This window comes from Felis catus, chromosome D1 (genome assembly GCF_018350175.1).
Source record: "Felis catus isolate Fca126 chromosome D1, F.catus_Fca126_mat1.0, whole genome shotgun sequence".
In the NCBI taxonomy this organism is placed as follows: Eukaryota; Metazoa; Chordata; class Mammalia; order Carnivora; family Felidae; genus Felis; species Felis catus.
The window spans coordinates 58,008,203-58,028,061 of NC_058377.1; the positions used below are offsets into that span (position 1 = coordinate 58,008,203).

General features: G+C 47.2%; 1 protein-coding gene and 1 non-coding gene across 4 annotated transcripts; one reads left to right on the forward strand and one right to left on the reverse strand.

Annotated features, from left to right (window-relative positions):
- Window positions 1-2,168: 2,168 nt before the first annotated feature.
- Window positions 2,169-16,466, reverse strand: DNAJB13 (DnaJ heat shock protein family (Hsp40) member B13). Of its 3 annotated transcripts, XM_023239446.2 has the most exons (8): window positions 16,188-16,396; window positions 11,735-11,838; window positions 10,535-10,696; window positions 6,396-6,553; window positions 5,274-5,387; window positions 4,047-4,160; window positions 3,096-3,172; window positions 2,169-2,498 (listed from the first exon to the last, which is right to left on the reverse strand). In XM_023239446.2, the coding sequence occupies exons 1-8, from the start codon at window positions 16,253-16,255 to the stop codon at window positions 2,345-2,347; spliced, it is 951 nt and encodes a 316-aa protein (XP_023095214.1). In that variant the 5' UTR covers window positions 16,256-16,396; the 3' UTR covers window positions 2,169-2,344. The 3 variants fall into 3 exon arrangements, with proteins under 3 accessions (XP_023095214.1, XP_023095215.1, XP_044894700.1); XM_023239447.2 differs by lacking the exon at window positions 10,535-10,696 and having other exon boundaries at window positions 16,188-16,466; XM_045038765.1 differs by lacking the exon at window positions 2,169-2,498 and having other exon boundaries at window positions 3,106-3,223; window positions 16,188-16,459.
- A 3,067-nt stretch (window positions 16,467-19,533) lies between these two features.
- Window positions 19,534-19,606, forward strand: TRNAK-CUU. Its single transcript has one exon. It is a non-coding gene; the product is annotated as a tRNA-Lys (tRNA).
- Window positions 19,607-19,859: the final 253 nt, after the last annotated feature.

Consider the following 19,859-nt stretch of genomic DNA (forward strand, 5'->3'; position numbering starts at 1 on the left):
AGCTGGAGTCCTTCGGAATGTCTGTTAGACAGTTGTAGAGCCAGGCTCAGAGAATGTGGTCTCCCTCTTCCCATAGCCTCAAGCAGCTGATGCTACTGCTCCTCCCCATTGGTCAGAGCTGGAGGCTCAGCCCTTCAGAGCTTTGGCAAGGGGTCCAGGAAATGAGAGTCCTAGAGAAGGAAAGAGGGCCCAGGATTCCTCACCGTACTTTGTAACATCTGACAAATTGAGCTGGGGTCTCATAGTCCCCAAGAGGAACGGGGTTGGGTGCCACAAGGTGAGCCAAGGCGAAGGTGGTAGGCAGCCCAGTGGGCCTGCTCTCCTGGGCTGCAGGGAGTCAACATAAATGGAGGACCGACCTGGTCAATGCACTTCATGCACCTTGATTCTCACACTAGTCCTATAAAGCAGGCTACTGTTTTATACCAGAGGAAACCGGGCCAATTTGTTGCCTTAGGCATGTCAGTCATCTGATTCGTTTATCAGTCTTGTGTCCCAGACACTTGGACACAAGGCCACCAGACTCCATCATGGTTCTGGGCATGATCCTGGGACAGTGAGGAGCTGGGGCAGGTGGCAGGAACCATGGAACAACATTACCAGTAGCCTCACTAATTTAATAACTGGTCCTCACAGCTTATAAAATGGACATATGACAGGCCCTGCCTTGCCTGCCAGATGAGGTAGCACTGAAGATCACCAAGGTAATAGGAATTTCACAAAGATCTTTCATCAGGCCTAAGACCACGCTTCCTTCAGAGCATTGCCATGAGGAAGAGGCTAGAGGCAGGCTTTCCTACTGGCTTAGAGGAGACCTGGGTGCTAGGATTTGCACCCACTTGCTCTCAGCACAGGGCAGCTACCACCACTCTCCCACCTAGGCCATGCCTCAGGGCAGAGTCGGCTTCACTCCTCATCTGGTTTCCTGAAGGCCTGCAAGATCAGGCTTGCAATCTTTGCTATAAGAAACAGGTTCAGAAAGGCAAAGTGATTTGCCGAAGAGCATACACCTGCGGTGTATCTGACTCCAAGGCCTACATGTCTTACGGGTTGCACAGGTGCTTCCTAGAACCCTGGTCCAGACTCCATGTCTCAAAGTTGGCTCCTGCCACATTTTCCCTGATGATTTCAAAATGGCTGACAGGTGCTACCCAGTCCCCATTTAAGAAAAAACGTTAAGGGGTGCCTGGGTGGCTCAGTCGGTGAAGCGTATGACTCTCAATCTCCACTTAGGTCTTGATCTCAGGGTTGTGAATTCAAGCCCCATGTTCAAGAAAGAAAGAAAAAACCTTGAGCAAAGAATGTTTTGAACGGGGGAATCCAATGTGGACAATATGGGGGCCTTTTCTATTACCTCTGAAGTCATTCCACAAAAGTGGCCACGTACTCATAAGATTAGATCTATCCTAGCCCAAACCCAGACTTGAAAGAGAGGAGTCTTTGCCCTGGCACAGGAGAGGTGCATGTTGTTGACTGATGGAATGCAGGTCAGGAAAGCGAGTGTGGTCTGCATAGGCCCAGCTGGGTCTGGAGGCCACATCAGCAACAATCCTGGAACCCTGAGATCTAAGCAGTGAATTCACCAAGCATGTTCACCACAATGACTCAATCCTCATAAGCAGCCTGCAGGAGGCTTATAAGCAGTAACATCCAGGGGGGTCAGTGGCAGGGCCAGGAGCAGAACCCAGTTCTGCCTCCCATACCACCCCACCTAGAGTCAGTCCAGGACCCACTGCACAGATGAGAAGTGAGTCTGTGAGGTAGAAACCAAAACCATTTCCAGCACTGTGTCCTTTGTGCTACCTCTAAGCAGGGTGAATCTGGGAAGTGGCCTTCAAGGTTCTGATGACATCTTTGCCCTGTGTGGCCTTGACAAGTGTTTTCTTCTCTGTGCTTCCTATCTACACTATGACCATATCACATTCTAGAGACTGCCCCTGCTAAAGACTTTGTGTCATGAGAAATCAGAGCAGGGTGGGGACCCACAGAGGTCACTCAGGTCTGCCCCACTCTATCAAGGGGAGCACACAGGCTCCGAACCTTCAGGGACCTGGCCACACAAAATCTGGACAGGAACCCAGGTTCTAGGCTTTCTGGGCCATGCCCCTCCCCCTTTTCCACAAGAAGCAATATATGAGGCTCCTCTCCCTCCAACACAGTCTCCTGGGTACAGTTGGAAGATAGGAAATCTTTATTGTGTCAGTTTAAAAACCCCAGGCTGTCCCATCCTCATGTCACATCTGTGCAGTGGGCTGGCTCACCTGCACATCCTGGGACAGGAATGGGATAAGGCCCAGCTGGCCTTCTCCTCCCCTCCTCTGCTCCAGCCCTCAGCTCACCAGAGTTATGTCAGCAATGCCTGGCGCAGCATCTGCTTCTTTTGGGGTGTGAGGCGGGTGGGGAACTGGATGTCGAAGAAGATGAAGAGATCCCCTTTCTTAGTGGGGTCCTCAGGCAGTGGCATCCCCTCACCTGGCACCTTCTTGAAGTACTTGGGACTGAGACAGGGGAGGATGAAAGAAGGGAAATGAGAGGGCCCCCCAACACTGCTCTCTGACAGATCCCATGCTGCCCATGCTCACACAACCTCAGGCTTGAGGCAGTCAGTCCAGCTTCCACCAGGTGGCTCTTCTCAGCTAGGATCGTGTGGCAGGAGAGAGAAGACCTTCTTATTCAGACAGCCTGCCCCCTGATAACCATTTACACTGGAGGTTCCAGGAATAGAGGTTCCAGCCTAGGTTGGGGTCGGGGCGGGGGGGGGGGCGGGTGCGGTGCTGGGCTGCTGAGTAAAGCTTCCCATACAGAGGCCCTTTCCTGTAAAGGACTTGAGGGATACAACTCAGAACACTAATAAGACGTTCGGGAGGAGGAAGGCAACAAAGGTCGCCTCTGCAATCTTTGGGCTCTGTAGCGGCCTCGTGCAAGTTAGAAAAAGGCACTCCATTTACCAGGTGAATGCAGCTTGGCCAGAGTTGGGGCTGGATTTCAGTCCTTGCTGGTGAGGACTGAACTACCCCAGGCTGACCTGTCTGGCACTACCCTCTAAGGCCCAGGCCAGCCCTTCTGCCTACTGGGACCCATGCAGATGCACTCACTGGATAATGTCATTGATGGGGATGTTGAGCAGACGATCATCCAAGGTCTTCACCTCCACGGTGCAGCAGGTCAGAGCCTGGGGATGTTAGGGCCACAGGTGGGAGTAGGAGAGATAACCATGGCCATTCTGTTTAGAAGGCATTTTATGAGCTTATTCGGTGCCAGGCCCTGGGCCTGGCCTCAAGCAGACAAAAGGATGTTCAGGGACTAACAGGGGAGCGAGCCAGGCATCTGCCTGCCCTTAGGAGTTCATGGTCTGGTAGGAAAGACTGATGATGATAGAGGGAAGTAAAGGGGTCTGCGGGAGCCAAGGAGAGGCCCCCAAACCACTGTGGAGTGGGACAGGAGGACTACACAGTGGTGGTAGCAGTTGATGAGGGTGAAGAGGATCCTGCCAGTCAGACAAGGTGGATATACAGCATTCCACACAGACGGCCCAGTAGAAACAAGAGAATGGAGGTGGGAAAATGCTCCCAATGGACAGGGGCACGGTGGTTGGAGTGCAGGGGATGAGATCAGCAGAGGCAGAGTGTGGAGGGCCTTAAACACCATGTGAAGATGCTCCGACAGGCGTGTGGCACAGTCAGATGAGCGTGGGGAAGAGCCTAGAGGAGATGGGAAAGGAGGCAGGAAGGCCACCAAAGGGGCTGCTGTGCAGACCCAGGTGCTCAGACTCTGACTCTGGGAATGAACGGAAGGGGACTAGGTGGTAGAATTGACAGAGTAACTGCCCACAGGTAGCGTGGGGGAGGGGAGGCAAAGTCTAGGCTGGTGCTGTTCCTTGTTTGGATTGTGAGGACATGGACGGGCCCTGAAGACAGCCACAAAGATTCTATGTGCACTCCTCATGTTCTGAAGGCCTGCGCCATAGGCACTGGGGGGAGTGCAGAGTGAGGCCTGCTTGCTCACTCTCATCTGCCCACTTCCCCTCCTCCACTTTGCCCACTCACCTTGCCCAAGGGAATGGGATTCACAAAAAGGAGGTTGTCGTTCTCCCTGCGGAAGCGAGGGTGTAGCTTCTCCTTTACAATGAAGATGATGTCGGCTGGGATAATGTTGGGGCCCTGGGCAGAGGAGGCAAGGGGTGACAAGGACTAATTGGCTGTGTGATATTGGCTAAGTTCCTGACTCTACTGGTCTCCATGTCTTCTTCTGAACAATGAAGAGATTGAACTAGGTTTTCTGGAAGGACCTTTTCAGTTTGGTTTCATAGCCCCTCCTCTGAGAAGCCTACTCCAATGAATCCAGCGCCACCCCCCCCCCCATTACTTCTCCTCTATGGAGCATGCCCAACAGGATTCACTCAGATGGAGAGGGACAGAAGCTTCCTCAGGGGGTGGGTAAAATGCTGAGCTGCAAGTTTTGAAAACAACTTCTTACACACCTCTGTCCTGACAAGCTTCTGCTAAGGTCTCTTAAGGGGGCAGAGGAGCCTAACTGGTCCCTACAAGCAAGCTCCCAGTCTAGTGGGGGGAACAGACACATCGTCCTCAGCAAGCTCAGGACTGTGGTAAAAGGAACCCAGAGGCAGGAGATTAGAGAGGCCCTGAGCCAGGTGGAGAGGTCAGGGGAGGCTGCCCAGAGCCCAGAGCATTAGAGCTGCGTCCTGAAGGGGTGTTTTGGAAGTAGATGTTTCACAGGTGAGAAAGGGAGCAAGAAGTATGGGCAGAGGAATTAATCTCTCTTGGCTCCGAAAATGCCATCACTCTGCCTCTTCTCAGACCTAAGGATACAGCATGCCTTGAACAATAATTTTATATTTTTATTTAAATAAGTAATTATCATGAAGATATTAAGCAGTATTAAAATTATTATTAATAAGTGGTTTCTGAATACCTCCTATAGTTGGGCTTTATTCAAGAAGCACTGAAGAAAATCAGGAAGAGCTCTTGTGCTCTTGCCCTGGCCAAATCCCTTCCCTTTCTGGGCCTCAGTTTCCTACTCTGCAAAATGGGGGAAAGCCCTGGGCTATCCACTCACAGAGGTGTTGTGAGGCTCTGTCCCTGGTAAGGGACTTTGGGGATCATTTCACCGACTCTGCAGACTGGTCTCCCTACTAGACTGGGGCCACGGGGCAGAGGAAAGCATTGCCTCCTTCCCCCTCAGTCTTTCCACCACATGAGCAAGCCTGGGTGACTGACACTAGGACTGACCCTAGTCAGTTCCCTCCTTCTCACCTGGTCCCCTTCCTTCTCAAAGGTGATCCGTGTGCCCTGCCTCCAACCAGGTTTCACATCAATTGTGAGAATCTTGTCCTTGATGGTAGAGGAGTACCCATCCTCGTTCAGCACCTGCAGCCAGATGGAAGAAGGGAGGTTTGCTCCAGATTTCCCAGCTGGCCTTTTAACACGAGAAAGATGCCAAGGGGGTTTTGTGCTCAGATGCAATCTTCTAGCAACAGGGAGAAGCTGTCCTGAGCCATCCCCATTCTCACCCCATTTACTGGAACCAAGAACTTACGATTCTAGGATGATGTCATTGGGCTAGGGCCTGAGATGCCAAGCAGTCACCATTAGTTGACCAAGCCCCCAACTCCAGGCCTAGATCACGTAGCCCTGGCCACTAACAGATGCATGGTGAACACATACTCAGTTCCTCTCTCCCAACCCAGTGGCTCTGGCCCTAAGGGGCTGGCAGGTTTCTTAATTATGAAGGGAGAAAGACCACAGAGGTCAACATATCTGAGCATTCCCTATTATGTCATCCAACCATTCCCCAATCACATGCCCAGATGAGTGCCATCTGTGCCACAGCTGGCATCTCCTCTGCTGGGCAAAGGTGTGAGGAGGCTTTGCTCATGTGTCTAGCATAGGGCTGAGCCATAGGATAGGGTCAACCCAAGGACTAGACTCTGGGCCACTAAAAGTCTTCAATCAAACCCCTTGGGGACCGTCCCCCAGTGCACCCTCCATGCCCACACTGTTTCTTCTTACTCCTGAGGCATACACACTGATGAAGCCCTGGGGGTATGGTCTGGTAATACCCAGAGGGTAGAATTCACAAGGGACTCCTCCCATTCGGAATCCGGCTTCCCACAGGGATGGGGCTGATATGAGAAGAAGGGAAAGACCCTTCTGCAGAGGGGATTCCTGCACTGGGAAAGAATCAGGCTAATACCCTCAATTGTCCCTTCCAAATTTCAGATTCTAGAATTCTATGATCCTAGGTCTTCAATTCTGAGATTTCATGATTCTATCAGAGGCCATACCTGAGGTCTCCAGTGAGGGCATGGAGGAGGTGACTCAGAGGATTGGAGGGCATAGGTAGTGGCCCCCAGTAGGAGCAAGCCAAGTACTCACCCTTCGGGAGATCTTAATTTTCTTGGTGCAGCCAAAGAATAAGTCCTCCAGAGATAGGTAGAGGTCTCGTTCGATTGGGGGGTCCTGTTTCTTGACCCCTCGGCCTCGGAGACCCCCAAAGTTCAAATCTGCCTCACTTCCTTCTACATCAAAAAACTCTGCAGGAGGAGAGGAGAAGAGAGGAGAGGAGAGGGGAGGGGAGGGGAGGAGTAAGAGAGATTGTGTCAGGGACTTGGAAACACAGACACCCCTCCACACATACCTCTTCAGTCCCCAAGTGTAATACTCAGCATCCCATTCCTACCTTGCAAACTCAGACTGTTAGGCCAGGCCAAAAAGTTGTCCTAAATTGCAGATCCAATGGTTATCATTGCTTGCCACTTCCCACTGCTTCATCATCCCATTTATATTCCCCCACTTTCCTGACTCCCTTCCCCCTCAATTTGGAGAAACACTCCTCGAGGCTGGCTGCCTCAGGATGGAGAGGAGTGCCCTCTGGTGGCAGCTCCTGGTATGCCAGAAATGACTCCCGCTGTTAGCTTGCTGGGGGGATGTCCTTCCTACCCTTCCCCGCACTCCACTCTCCCTCACTGTCCAGCCCAGCACAACACCTCTAAAGACCACATACTCAAGTTTCTGTGAAGTCAATAGCTGATACGGGAGTAGGGAAGGGGTGGTTCCTAATAAATTTGAGAGTTCATCAACATACCCCCAAACTCTTTTTCCCTCAATTTCTTTTTTCCCTGCCCAGCTCTACACCCATAAGTGCTCTTGCTGCCCTGACCTTCCATCCCAGTGCAAACAGCCTTTGTCTCTTGAAGTGCTATGGAGTCGTTTGGTTTCAGTTTTTCTGTCTGTGAGATGGGGTAATAATGCCTGATCTGCCTTTTTCCATTAGGATTAAATAACAAGACGATGAAGAAAAGTGGAAACTTGCTGAGAGCTTACTATGCGTCAGGTGCTGGTTTCAGTTCTTCACACTATTGTCTTATTGGACAGAGAGGCCAAAGAAAAGGCTCACAGTCCCGCAGCTCATCTGAACAGAGGACAATCTGACTATGAGAACCTCTGCCCTTAACCACTATGCTTATTGCTACGTGTGAAAACCTTTGAAAACTTTGTAGAGTCAGGGGTCGCTATCATAATTAAGATTTTTTTTTTGTACTCTGCCTCTTATGGTTAGGGCCATGAATGAACTTCCCAGGTTAGAATGGTATAGTAACTTTAGGTGGGGGAGGGCAGGGCAGCATCACACTAAACCCCTCTATGAAATAGTAACTAATCAAGAGGCCTGTAAGTGACCTGGTCCCCTCCCGTATCACTGAATTCATTTCTTCACCCAGCACCTGTGCTGTGTCAGGTTGTAGACACCCCAACAGCCAGGTCATAGGAAGGTCTAGTCCCTCGGTCCTGCAGGGAGACAGGACACAAGAATCCCTTGGGTGAAAGCATTCTTCTTGAAACTAGAACAAGCCATCCTAAAATTCATATGGAACCACAAAAGTCCCCGAATAGCCAAAGGAATTTTGAAGAAGAAGACCAAAGCAGGAGGCATCACAATCCCAGACCTTAGCCTCTACTACAAAGCTGTCATCATCAAGACAGCATGGTATTGGCACAAAAACAGACACATAGACCAATGGAATAGAATAGAAACCCCAGAACTAGACCCACAAACGTATGGCCAACTCATCTTTGACAAAGCAGGAAAGAACATCCAATGGAAAAAAGACAGCCTCTTTAACAAATGGTGCTGGGAGAACTGGACAGCAACATGCAGAAGGTTGAAACTAGACCACTTTCTCACACCATTCACAAAAATAAACTCAAAATGGATAAAGGACCTAAATGTGAGACAGGAAACCATCAAAACCTTAGAGGAGAAAGCAGGAAAAGACCTCTCTGACCTCAGCCGTAGCAATCTCTTACTCGACACATCCCCAAAGGCAAGGGAATTAAAAGCAAAAGTGAATTACTGGGACCTTATGAAGATAAAAAGCTTCTGCACAGCAAAGGAAACAACCAACAAAACTAAAAGGCAACCAACGGAATGGGAAAAGATATTCGCAAATGACATATCGGACAAAGGGCTAGTATCCAAAATCTATAAAGAGCTCACCAAACTCCACACCCGAAAAACAAATAACCCAGTGAAGAAATGGGCAGAAAACATGAATAGACACTTCTCTAAAGAAGACATCCGGATGGCCAACAGGCACATGAAAAGATGTTCAGCGTCGCTCCTTATCAGGGAAATACAAATCAAAACCACACTCAGGTATCACCTCACGCCAGTCAGAGTGGCCAAAATGAACAAATCAGGAGACTATAGATGCTGGAGAGGATGTGGAGAAACGGGAACCCTCTTGCACTGTTGGTGGGAATGCAAACTGGTGTAGCCGCTCTGGAAAGCAGTGTGGAGGTTCCTCAGAAAATTAAAAATAGACCTACCCTATGACCCAGCAATAGCACTGCTAGGAATTTATCCAAGGGATACAGGAGTACTGATGCATAGGGCCACTTGTACCCCAATGTTCATAGCAGCACTCTCAACAATAGCCAAATTATGGAAAGAGCCTAAATGTCCATCAACTGATGAATGGATAAAGAAATTGTGGTTTATATACACAATGGAGTACTACGTGGCAATGAGAAAAAATGAAATATGGCCTTTTGTAGCAACGTGGATGGAACTGGAGAGTGTGATGCTAAGTGAAATAAGCCATACAGAGAAAGACAGATACCATATGGTTTCACTCTTATGTGGATCCTGAGAAACTTAACAGGAACCCATGGGGGAGGGGAAGGAAAAAAAAAAAAAGAGGTTAGAGTGGGAGAGAGCCAAAGCATAAGAGACTGTTAAAAACTGAGAACAAACTGAGGGTTGATGGGGGGTGGGAGGGAGGAAAGGGTGGGTGATGGGTATTGAGGAGGGCACCTTTTGGGATGAGCACTGGGTGTTGTATGGAAACCAATTTGACAATAAATTTCATATATAAAAAAAAATAAAAAAATAAAAAAATAAAAAAATAAAAAAAAGAATCCCCTGGGTGAAGTCCTGTAGCAGTATAGTTTTGGGCACTGCCTGAGGGTCCCCAAAGCCTGTAAGTGATGTCCCTAGAAGCTCTAGTTTGGCTCCTCTGAGCTGCCTCTTTTTCATGCACCTGTCCATCGTTACGGCATTTTTCAGTCTGCAAAGCCCGTTTTCATAAACGTTGTCTCATTTGCTAGTGACGTGTGAGGAATGGACTATTACAGCCACTTAACAGTAAGGAAGTTGAGGTTTCAGAGCAGTGAAGAGATTTGCCCAGAATCACACAGCTCATAAGAGGCAGTGCATGGATTTGAAACAGGCCTGACTCTAAGTCCCTTGCTTTTTCCAGTCACACATGGAGTTTATCAACTCAGCCTCTTCTGGCAGGCAGGTGAAGGAAATGCACAGGGGAGAGGTCTCTGAGGGGGAGAGACAGTGGGCTGTGGCCCACTTCTTATTAACATGCAGAAAAAGGAAGAGAGAACTTTTGAAATGCAGAACGGCTATAGTACAGCCAGGGGAAGGGGCTGCAGGGGGTCAGGCAGTGAAAATCGAGACTCTCTGAGTTGCTTAACGAGAGCCAGGAAGACAGGTCTGAAGGTTAATTGCCCTTGCAAGATGCCTGTGAGCCTCAGGAATCAACTTTTGGTCAGTTTGTCTGGGACCTGGGATTATCCACCCATCCATCCATATACTTACCTAACACACACCTGTACAATGAAACCTAATGCAGCTATTAAAATGAGTAAAGTAGATCTGTTATGTAATATAGTATATAATGAGATAATCTCCAAGGCATACTGAGTGAAAGAAATCAGTGTGCACAATATGGTCCCATTCCCTTCATAAGATAAAAGGCTTAGGTGAAGATAAATATATGCTCATAAATGCATAGAAATTTTCCGGAAGGATACATAAACGGTTAACAGTAAGTGGCTGCTTCTGGAGAAGGAATAAAGGCTGAAATGTATTTCTTTAATAATTTCTTTTTTACCATGCATTATATATATTTTTAAAGTAAACAAAACAAAAGGATTCAAAGAAAAGCATCTTTTACAGCTACATCCTTTCCCAATAAAGCAAGTGGGTAGGTGGGGCCTCTTACCACCAAAGGGGTTGTCTCCTCCGAAGAACTCATGGAAAACCTTATCAGGGTTGCCGTGGAAGACGTAACCAGTGGTCCATGGGGTCTGGGATCCAAACTCCAGAGGAATCCCGCCCTTTAGGCCCTCCTCTCCAAACTTGTCATAGATGCCTCTCTTCACAGCTGTGGACACGTGTCACCTTGATGAGGGGGCTGGCGTTAGGGACTAAGATAGCTGCTGGGCTGGGAAGCAGGTGGATACAGCATAGAGAGGAAGGGGCAAACCCAACCTTATTTCTAAAGTCTGGCACTCTTTGGAGGGAGACCCTAAAAGTTAGGGGTTTAATCTCATCGTGGGTGGATCTAGGTGTGATCCCATAGCGGGGAGGAGAATGGGGAAAGGTGGAGACCTGCTGGGTGGGGGGAAGAGGATTGAAGGAGAGATCTAGAGACTGAGGGTGAGGTTATCGCCCTAGAATTTGGCTAAACTCATCATCGTAGCTACTGTTTTATTTGGGGTAAATAGAATCGTAACACCTTGAAATTCTACAATCTAAGAATTCCAGAGCTGCCAAGTTCTAGAGCTTTCAAAGCCTAGAGTCTAAGGACTGCAAAGTCTTGAAAACTCGGGACTGGAGAAACCTTAGTGATCTGGCTATTCTTCTGCACAGCATCTGTGATTACAGTCTCCAGAACAAGCCCTCGGGGATGCATGCATGCACGTGGTGCCCCGGGGCAGAGGTGTGGCGGGGGGGGGGGGGGGGGTGGGAATCATTTTCTACACTCTTTTGGTTTCAGGAGATTCTTGAATTACCAGCCTCTCTCTGACCCTTGATAGACATGCCTTCCATGGAAAGGTGGCACTGGAGCTACTTGGTAATCTGGGAAGAGTAACTGGGGATGCCTGCCTCAGCCTCTTTCTTCCCTTGCCAGCAAGCATCTCACTGTGTGCACCCCTGCAGGGGACAGGTGGGGTGTGGAGTGTGGGAGACCTGCCCAGGTCCTGCTCTACTGACACTGGCTGAGCAGATCATCTTAATCCAGGGGCTCTCCACGCTGCATCAACCTTAGTTTGTGACTATGGAGAGAGGCAGTTCATGCTGTTTTCTTTCTAAGTTTGCTCAGGCTCTAGGCAGGGAAGAGGAATGCTTTACTACCCAGAGGCTTAAGGAATGGTCTCGAAATAGAGGTGGGGCAGAGGAGATGGGTGGAATCACTCACGGTCGCTTAGCACATCATAGGCCTCTGCTATTTGCCTGAATGTCTCTGCTGAGGATGGCTCACTGGACTTCAGCGGGTGGTTCTTAAGGGCCAGTTTCCGGTACCTAGAGGAGGGAGGATTCATAAGTCATAGCATTTGACATGGGCCTGAGGCGCAGACCATGGTCCAGAGCTGGCTCTGCTGTTCACTGCTTTGATGTTGCCAGCTATAAAATCAGGGCTGTGGTGGCCAGGGTGGTGCATTGCACAGATGCCCTTGAACACAACCCAGTGGGTAGCAAGTGTAGCTGCCCGCCCTGGGTGTCTGTGCTGAGGCTACATTTCCCCAAGCTGCCCCAACCAGTGCCTAAGCGTGGTGGGGATATTGGTGCTGGCGTGTCCCCCTAGGACACAGGACCCCTCCAACGTACAACCTCTGCTTCAGGACGCCCATCTATCAGCCCAGCTACTTTTTTCCAGACCACTCTGCAGCTCTCTCCATCCAGCCATTTCTTCCTGCTCCCCTTTCACAGGTATCAGACCTGCACTGGGGTTTGAAGGTGCCGCCTGCATGCTCTTGCTCCCCCTTCACCCTCACACGTTTCCCGCAATACATTTCTCGCACATCTAATCCTGTCGTGATATCTGAACTTACACACAGGCTTCTTGGGAAGATCAGGTAAAATAAGGTGTCAAAGGGCCTAGTACAGTGAGGCACTGGCACACGTCAGGTCCCTTTACCATCTCTCAATTCTGTGCTCATTCGTTTCCCTGCTTCTGTAGTACCCAATCCCAGCACTCAGTGATGCGATGCCTATAGTGTCTGAGAATCTGTATCATCAGTGTTCTGAAAGGAAAGAGCTGGCATGAACTGGGTGATTTGTGCAGAGTTTAATAAGGGACCACTCACCAAAGTGTAGGAGGTAGGGAGGATAACCATGCTGGACAGTGCTGTAGCCCAAGGCCAGGAGCCCTGAGTCACCCTGGCTACCCCTGAGCCTATAGGAGTGGGAAGGGAGAAATCCCACAGAGGTGTGTGTGGACGGGGCCCTTGGCAGGAGCTGTCGTCTTCAGCTAAGGGATACCCAACCTGAAGCGGTCTCAGAGGAAGGGAGCTGGGAATAAATACCCCAGCCCCACTCTCCTCTTTGCCAATCACCTGCTGTGGGCTCTCTTTAGCTTTCATTTAGGAACTCTGAGGGCCAGGGCGTCTATTGATGTGGTTCAGATGGGCCAGCTTCCAGCGCAGAGAGCAGGGTGCAGAAAGGCGGGGAGGGGGTCTGAAAGAGCCAAAGGAGGGGATCAGCACAGCCCCCTGAGTGGCTCAGTACAAATCGGACCCCACATACCCTCCACTGGGTCAGAGTGCACTTCCTCTGCCCTGCTCACACCTTGCATGCTGGTGACCCCTCCCGCTGTTTCTCTTCTCACTCCACACACTATCTGTGCACAAGCTCATCTATCCCAAGGCTTTGAGCATCACTCACTCGCTGACCACTCCCAAATTTCTATCTGAAACCAGGCCACTAAGCTCCAGACCTTGGCATCCAGCTGCCATCTTGGTATCTGCTCTCCAGTGTCCCACAGGCCCCACAAACTCAATGAACCCAGACAGAAACACATTTTCGTTCCCTAAGTTTTTGCCCATTTGCCCAGGCAATGAAGCCAAAACGCTGAGCATTATCAACTCCCATGTTCTTCATCCCCTCCATTCCCAGCCCACCTGTCACCAGGGCATCTCAGTTTTTCTTTCTCCCCAGTGTTCTCTTCCTGCCCCCTCATCCCTAGGACTATTGCAGAACCACGGCTTCCTGTTTCAGTGTTCTCCTTCTCCAGGCCTTTCCGTGTGCTGCCACCAGATTGATTTGTCTTTTTTAATCTGATGCTTCTAAAATGCCCCCTGGCCAAGTCACTCCACTGCCCAAATCCCTCCACTGGTTTCCCTTTGCCTTCAGCATAAAATCTGTATCTCTAAGATTCAAGCTTCTGCTTCTTTCTCTGGCCTTCTCACTCACAGCTCTCCCTCCCCATTCCCATGGCCTCTCCTGCCCTTCTGGCCAGGCTCCAAACTCCCTACAATGCACTGCTCAGGTCTTTGACATTCTACTCCCATCCCTTGTAACACCCACCACTCTCCAGACCCTCCCATCTCCCCCGGGCACATTTTCATTCATCTTTCAACAATCAGCTCAGGGCTCAACTCCTCCAGGATGCCCTCCCTGACTGCAGTCTCCATTCTAGGTTAGACTCCCCTTCCCGAGTCCCCAGTGCCTTTGATCCCTAAACTTAGCACTTGGCACTCCAGTTGTTTGTTGACTGGTTTGTCTCTCCCACTAGCCTGGGTTCCTTGAGTTGCTGTGTCTACTTCTCTGTGTCCCTGGTGCCTAGCACTGAGCAGCAGTGAGGTAATGAATGACACGAACTAACTGTCCCACAAGGCAGCCCATCTCACCGTGGGACCCCTCTGACTTTTAAGCAACATCTCATCTTAGTGAGTGAGATCTGCTGTCCTATGACTCTAAAGGTTCTGATTCGGCCCCTGGAGGCCTTACAGAGATTATCTACATTGTCTACTTTCAGAAACTTAAAGACAATTGTCATCACTTCCCTGAGACACTGAAACCAGCCCTCTCCATTACAAAGGTCAAAGTCAGGTATGGGGAGAATTCCAAGTAAGTTCTATCAATAAGGAAAGGTAAGTAGGTTTGAGAAGAGCCTTATTTTTCATATAAACTTGAGTGGTTTCTGTGGAGTTTTTTTGTCTCATTTGTTTTAGTGAGAGAGTGTGTGGGGGGGTGCAGTGGCAGAGGGAGAGAATCTTAAGCAGGCTCCCCACCCAGTGCAGAGACCAACAGGGGGGTTGATCCCATGACCCTGAGGTCATGACCAAGCCGAAATCAAGAGTTGGATGCTCAACCGAGCCAACCAGGCGCCCCTAAACTTGAGTGGTTTTAAGATTTTCCCTGCAGTGCCCTCACTCTGTTTCCTTGAGTGGGCAAGATGGAGTGGAGTCACAGCTTGGATGCAGCAGGGTAGGCTTAATGAGAGCTACTGAGAAGGTTAATAGCTAGGCAATTAGGAATCATTGTGGTGCTTCTATTCATTATATACATTTAGCATTTAAAAAAAAATTTTATGTGAATTTATTTTTGAGAGAGAGTGTGACAGAGTGCAAGCAGGGGAGGAGCAGAAAGAGAGGGAGACACAGAATCTGAAGCAGGCTTCAGGCTCTGAGCTGTCAGCACAGAGCCCGATGTGGGGCTCCAACTCATGAACCGTGAGATAATGACTTGAGCTGAATGAAGTTGGATGCTTAACCAACTAAGCCACCCAGGTGCCCCAGCATTTTTGTTTTGTTTTGTTTTGTTTTGTTTTGTTTTGTTTTGTTTTGTCAAAATCTAGTTACTCCCATATGGGAGACTGTGTTATACATGACTCATCTCTTAGAGCTGTTACAAGAGAGAAGGGTTAAGAACTATTGTTTGAAACAGGGGTGCCTGGGTGGCTCAGTTGCTTAAGCGTCTGACTTCTGCTCAGGTTATGATCTCATGGTTCGTGAGTCAAGCCCTGCAGATCAAGACCCTGAGGTCTTGATGTCAGTGTTGTGAGTTCAAACCCTATGTTGGGCTCTGAGCTGGACGTGAATGCTACTTAAGAAGAAACCTACTTTGGGGTGCCTGGGTAGGTCAGTTGGTTGAGTACCCGACTTTGGCTTAGATCATGATCTCACGGTTCATGAGTTGAAGCCCCACATGGGGCTTGCTGCTGTCGGCACTGAGCCTGCTTCTCAGGTCCTCTGTTCCCCTCTCCCCTGCTTCTCTCTTTCTCTCTCAAAAATAAACAAACATTTTTTAAAAAGCTTACTTTGGGGTGCCTGAGTGGCCCAGTAGGTTAAGTGTCCAACTCTTGGTTTCAACTCTTGCAGTGTTTCCAGTTTGAGCCCCACATTGGGCTCCGTGCTGACAGTGCAAAAGCATGTTTGGGATTCTCATCTCCCTGTGTCTCTGTCCACCCCCACCCCCCGCCCACACCCCCCCCCCCACTAATGCTGTTTCTGTCTTTCTCAAAATAAATAAATAAACTTAAAAAAAAAAAAGCCTACTTGAAAAAAAAAAAAAAACTCGTATGACGGCCAGAATAAAATTTGAAACACATCCATCTGGCCAGATCACTCTCCTGTTCTTAATCCTTTGGTTCTGCAAAGGAAAAAGTTCAAATGCCTTCCTTGTCCCCATTTTTATTGCTAAGAAAACCAGGGCACCCAGGAAGGGAAACAGGGCATAGGGGGTTAAGGATGATGGATTGGGAACTCTGACTCAGGCCAAACCCAGGTTGTAGGTATGTATGCAAGAAGTAACAGAAGAACAAGGTTTATCTTGCCTGCACTTGGCTGTGCAAGAAAGCTCAGTTTGGAAAAGATAAAGGTGGGGCCTTCCCAGCACACCCCTAAAGCCTCACTCCCGTCCCAACTTACGCCTTCTTGATCTGGGCATCCTCTGAATTGCGAGTGATCTGAAGCACAGAGTAATAATCCTGACCCATGGCTGGCTTGCAAGGCAGTCAGTCCTTGTTTAATCCAGACTCCAGCAGGGCTGTTAGTCTGCATTCTTTGGTTGCTCCTGACAACCGCACAGGGGCACTCTGGGAGTTGTATTCCTTCCTGCCCAAGCAGACATCACCTCTGCCTCACAGAACAGCCAATAGAAGAACTGGAAAAACGGTTGATCCTGTGACCCTGACAAAGGTCATTCAACTCAGAAACTCTCAACTCAAGAGTTTTCAAGAAAGTAGCAATTAGTTTTAATTAAAAGTTTTCAGAACAAATGCATTTGCTGATTTTTAAAAAATAAATTTTAAATTTTAGAATAGTTTTAGATTATCAAAAAAGTTGGGAAGACAGTATAGAATTCCCATCTACCCATACCCAATTTCCTGTATTATTAATAGCTTACATGAGTATGGTATGTTTATCATAAATAAAAATACATCAGGGTTTGTTTTTTTTTAATGTTCAATTTGGTGACATTTTATTTATGTATTATTAAATTTTTAATTACAGTATAGTTAACATACAGTGTTATACTAGTTTCAGGTGTACAATACAGTGATTCACCGATTCCATACATCCCCCAATGCTCATCACAAGTACACTACTTAATCTCCTTGCCTATTTCACCCATCTACCTACCACCTCCTCTTGGATAACAATCAGTTTCTTCTCTATAGTTAAGAGTCTGTTATGGAGCCTGGGTGGCTCAGTTGGTTAAGTGTCTGACTTCGGCTCAGATCATGATCTCCTGGTTTGTGGGTTCAAGCACTGCATTGGGCTCTGTGCTGACATGACAACTTGGAGCCTGTTTTGGATTCTGTGATCTCTTCTGTCTCTGCCTCCTGCCGGCTCTATCTCAAAAATAAACATTAAAAAAATTTTTTTTAATAAAAAAATATTTTTAAAAAAAGTCTGTTTCTTGGTTTGTCGCTCTTTTTCCTTTGTTCATTTGTTTCTTAAATTCCGCACGAGTGAAATCATACAGTATTTGTCTTTGACTTATTTTGCTTAGCATTATATGCTCTAGTTCCATCCATGTTGTTGCAAATGACAAGATTTTGTTCTTTTTATGGCTGAATAATATTCCATTGTATATATATGCCACCTCTTCTTTATCCATTTATTTACAATGGACACTTGGGCTGCTTCCATAATTTGCCTATTGTAAATGAAGTTGCTATAAACATAGGGGTGCTTGTATACTTTTGAATTAGTGATTTTGTATATTTTTGATAGATACCCAGTAGTGTAATTATTGGGATTGTAAGGGAGTTGTATTTTTAACTTTTTGAGCAACCTCTAAACTGTTTTCCACAGTGGCTGCACCAGTTTGCACTCCCACCACAGAGCAAAAGTGTTCCTTTTCCTCCACATCCTGGCCAATACTTATTTCTTGTGTTTTTTATTTTAGTTATTCTGACAGATATAAGGTGATATCTCATTGTAGTTTTGATTTGCATTTCCCTGATGATAAATGACACTGAACCATCTCTTCATGTGTCTGTTGGCCATCTGAATATCTTCTTTGGAGAAATGTCCATGTCTTCTGCCCAATTTTAATTGGATTATTTGGGGGGGGGGTGTTGACTTGTATCATTCTTTATATATTTCAGATACTGTCCCTTTATCAAATACATCATTTGAAAATATCTTCTCCCATTTAGTAGGTTGCCTTTTAGTTTTGTTGTTTCTTTTGGTTACAGTGTTTATAATGAAAGTCCATACTTTATTCACATTTCCTAGTTTTCAACCTTATGTCTTTTTCTGTTCCAGGATGCCACCCAGGATACCACGTTACATTTAGTTGTCATGTTTCCTTAGGCTCCTCCTGGCTAAAACTGTTTCTCAGACTTTTCTTGTATTTTGATGACTTTGATAGTTTAAGGAGTACTGCTCAGGTATTTTGTACAAAGTCTCTTAATGGGATTTGTTTGATGTTTTTCTTTTTTTCTTTTTTTAAACTTATTTATTTTGAGAGAGAGGGAAAGAGAGAGACAGTGCAAGTGGGGGAGGGGCAGAGAGAAAGGGAGAGAGAATCCCAAGCAGGCTCCACACTGTCAGCGTGGAGCCCGATGCAGGGATCAAACCCACAAACCATTAGATCATGACCTGAGCTGTAATCAAGAGTTGTATGCTTAACTAACTAAGCCACCCGGGCGCCCTGATTTGATATTTTTCTTATGATTAGACTGAGGCTGGGGGCTTCTGAAAGGAAGACCACAGAAGTGAAGTGCCATTCTCATCCCATCATATCAAAGGTACCTACTATCAACATGACATCACTGATCATGCTGACCTTCATCTGCTAAGGTAGTATTTATCAGGTTTCTCTCCACTGTAAAGTTACTTTTCTTTGCTCCTTTCTGGACTGTACTCCTTGGAAGGAAGTCATTTCACAGTCTGCCCTTAAAGATTGGGGAATTCTGCTCTAGAGGAGGAAAAAAGGAAGGGATATAGTGTGTCACTGGCCTAGGGAAAGACCACTGGAACAATCGTCCAGCTACAAACCCATGCATATATGAAAACTTTATACATAACACAGCAATCAATACAGATTGGTGCAGAAAACAAAAGGACTGTAAAATAAGTGGTTATGGGGCAGCAGGATATCTAAAAGGAAAAAAATGATACTACCTTATACCATATACCAAAAAAAAAAAAAAAAAAGGTGGATTAAAGATTTAAGAGTGAAATGAACTCTTAGAAGAAAGTATAGGTGAAGATCTTTATGACCCGTACAGAGAATATTTCTTAAACTAGACACAAAAAGCATAACCAAAAAGGAAAAGATTGCTAGGTTCTACCCCACTAAGAAAAATGGTAAAAAGACAAGCTCCAAAGTGAAAGGGATTTGTACTTTATATTTTCTTTTATTTTCAATTTTTAAAAAATGTTTATTTATTTTTGAGAGAGGGGGGCAGAGGGGCAGGGGGAGAGGGAGACAGAGAATCTGAAGAGGGCTCTGTGCCGACAGCAGAGAGCTGGATGCAGGGCTAGAACTCATGAACTGTGAGATCACAACCTGAGCCAAAGTCAGAAGCTTAACCAACTAAGCAACCCAGATGCCCCTGTATTTTATATTTTAAACAAAGAAACATAAAAGAAAACCTGAAAAGTCACACACACACAAAGTCCCAATAGAAAAATGGGCAAAAGGCATAAATAGGCATTTATAACAAGATGGTCAAACAAAAAATGCAAATTAAAGTTCACAATGAGATGCTATTTCACATCTATACTGGCAAACATTTAAAAACTTGACCTCAGTGGTGCCTGGCTGGCTCAGTGGGTAGAGCATGTGACTCTTGATCTCAGGGTTGTGAGTTCAAGCCCCATGTTGGGCATAGAGCCTAAATGAAATGAAATGAAATGAAATGAAATGAAATGAAATGAAATGAAATGAAATGAAATGAAATAAAAATACACACACACACACACACACACACACACACACACACATGAACCTTAAAAGAAAATTGAGGGGCGCCTGGGTGGCTCAGTTGGTTAAGTATCAGACTTTGGCTCAGGTCATGATCTCAAGGTTCACGGTTCACAAGTTTTAATGTTTAAATAAACATTAAAAAAATTTAAAAAAGA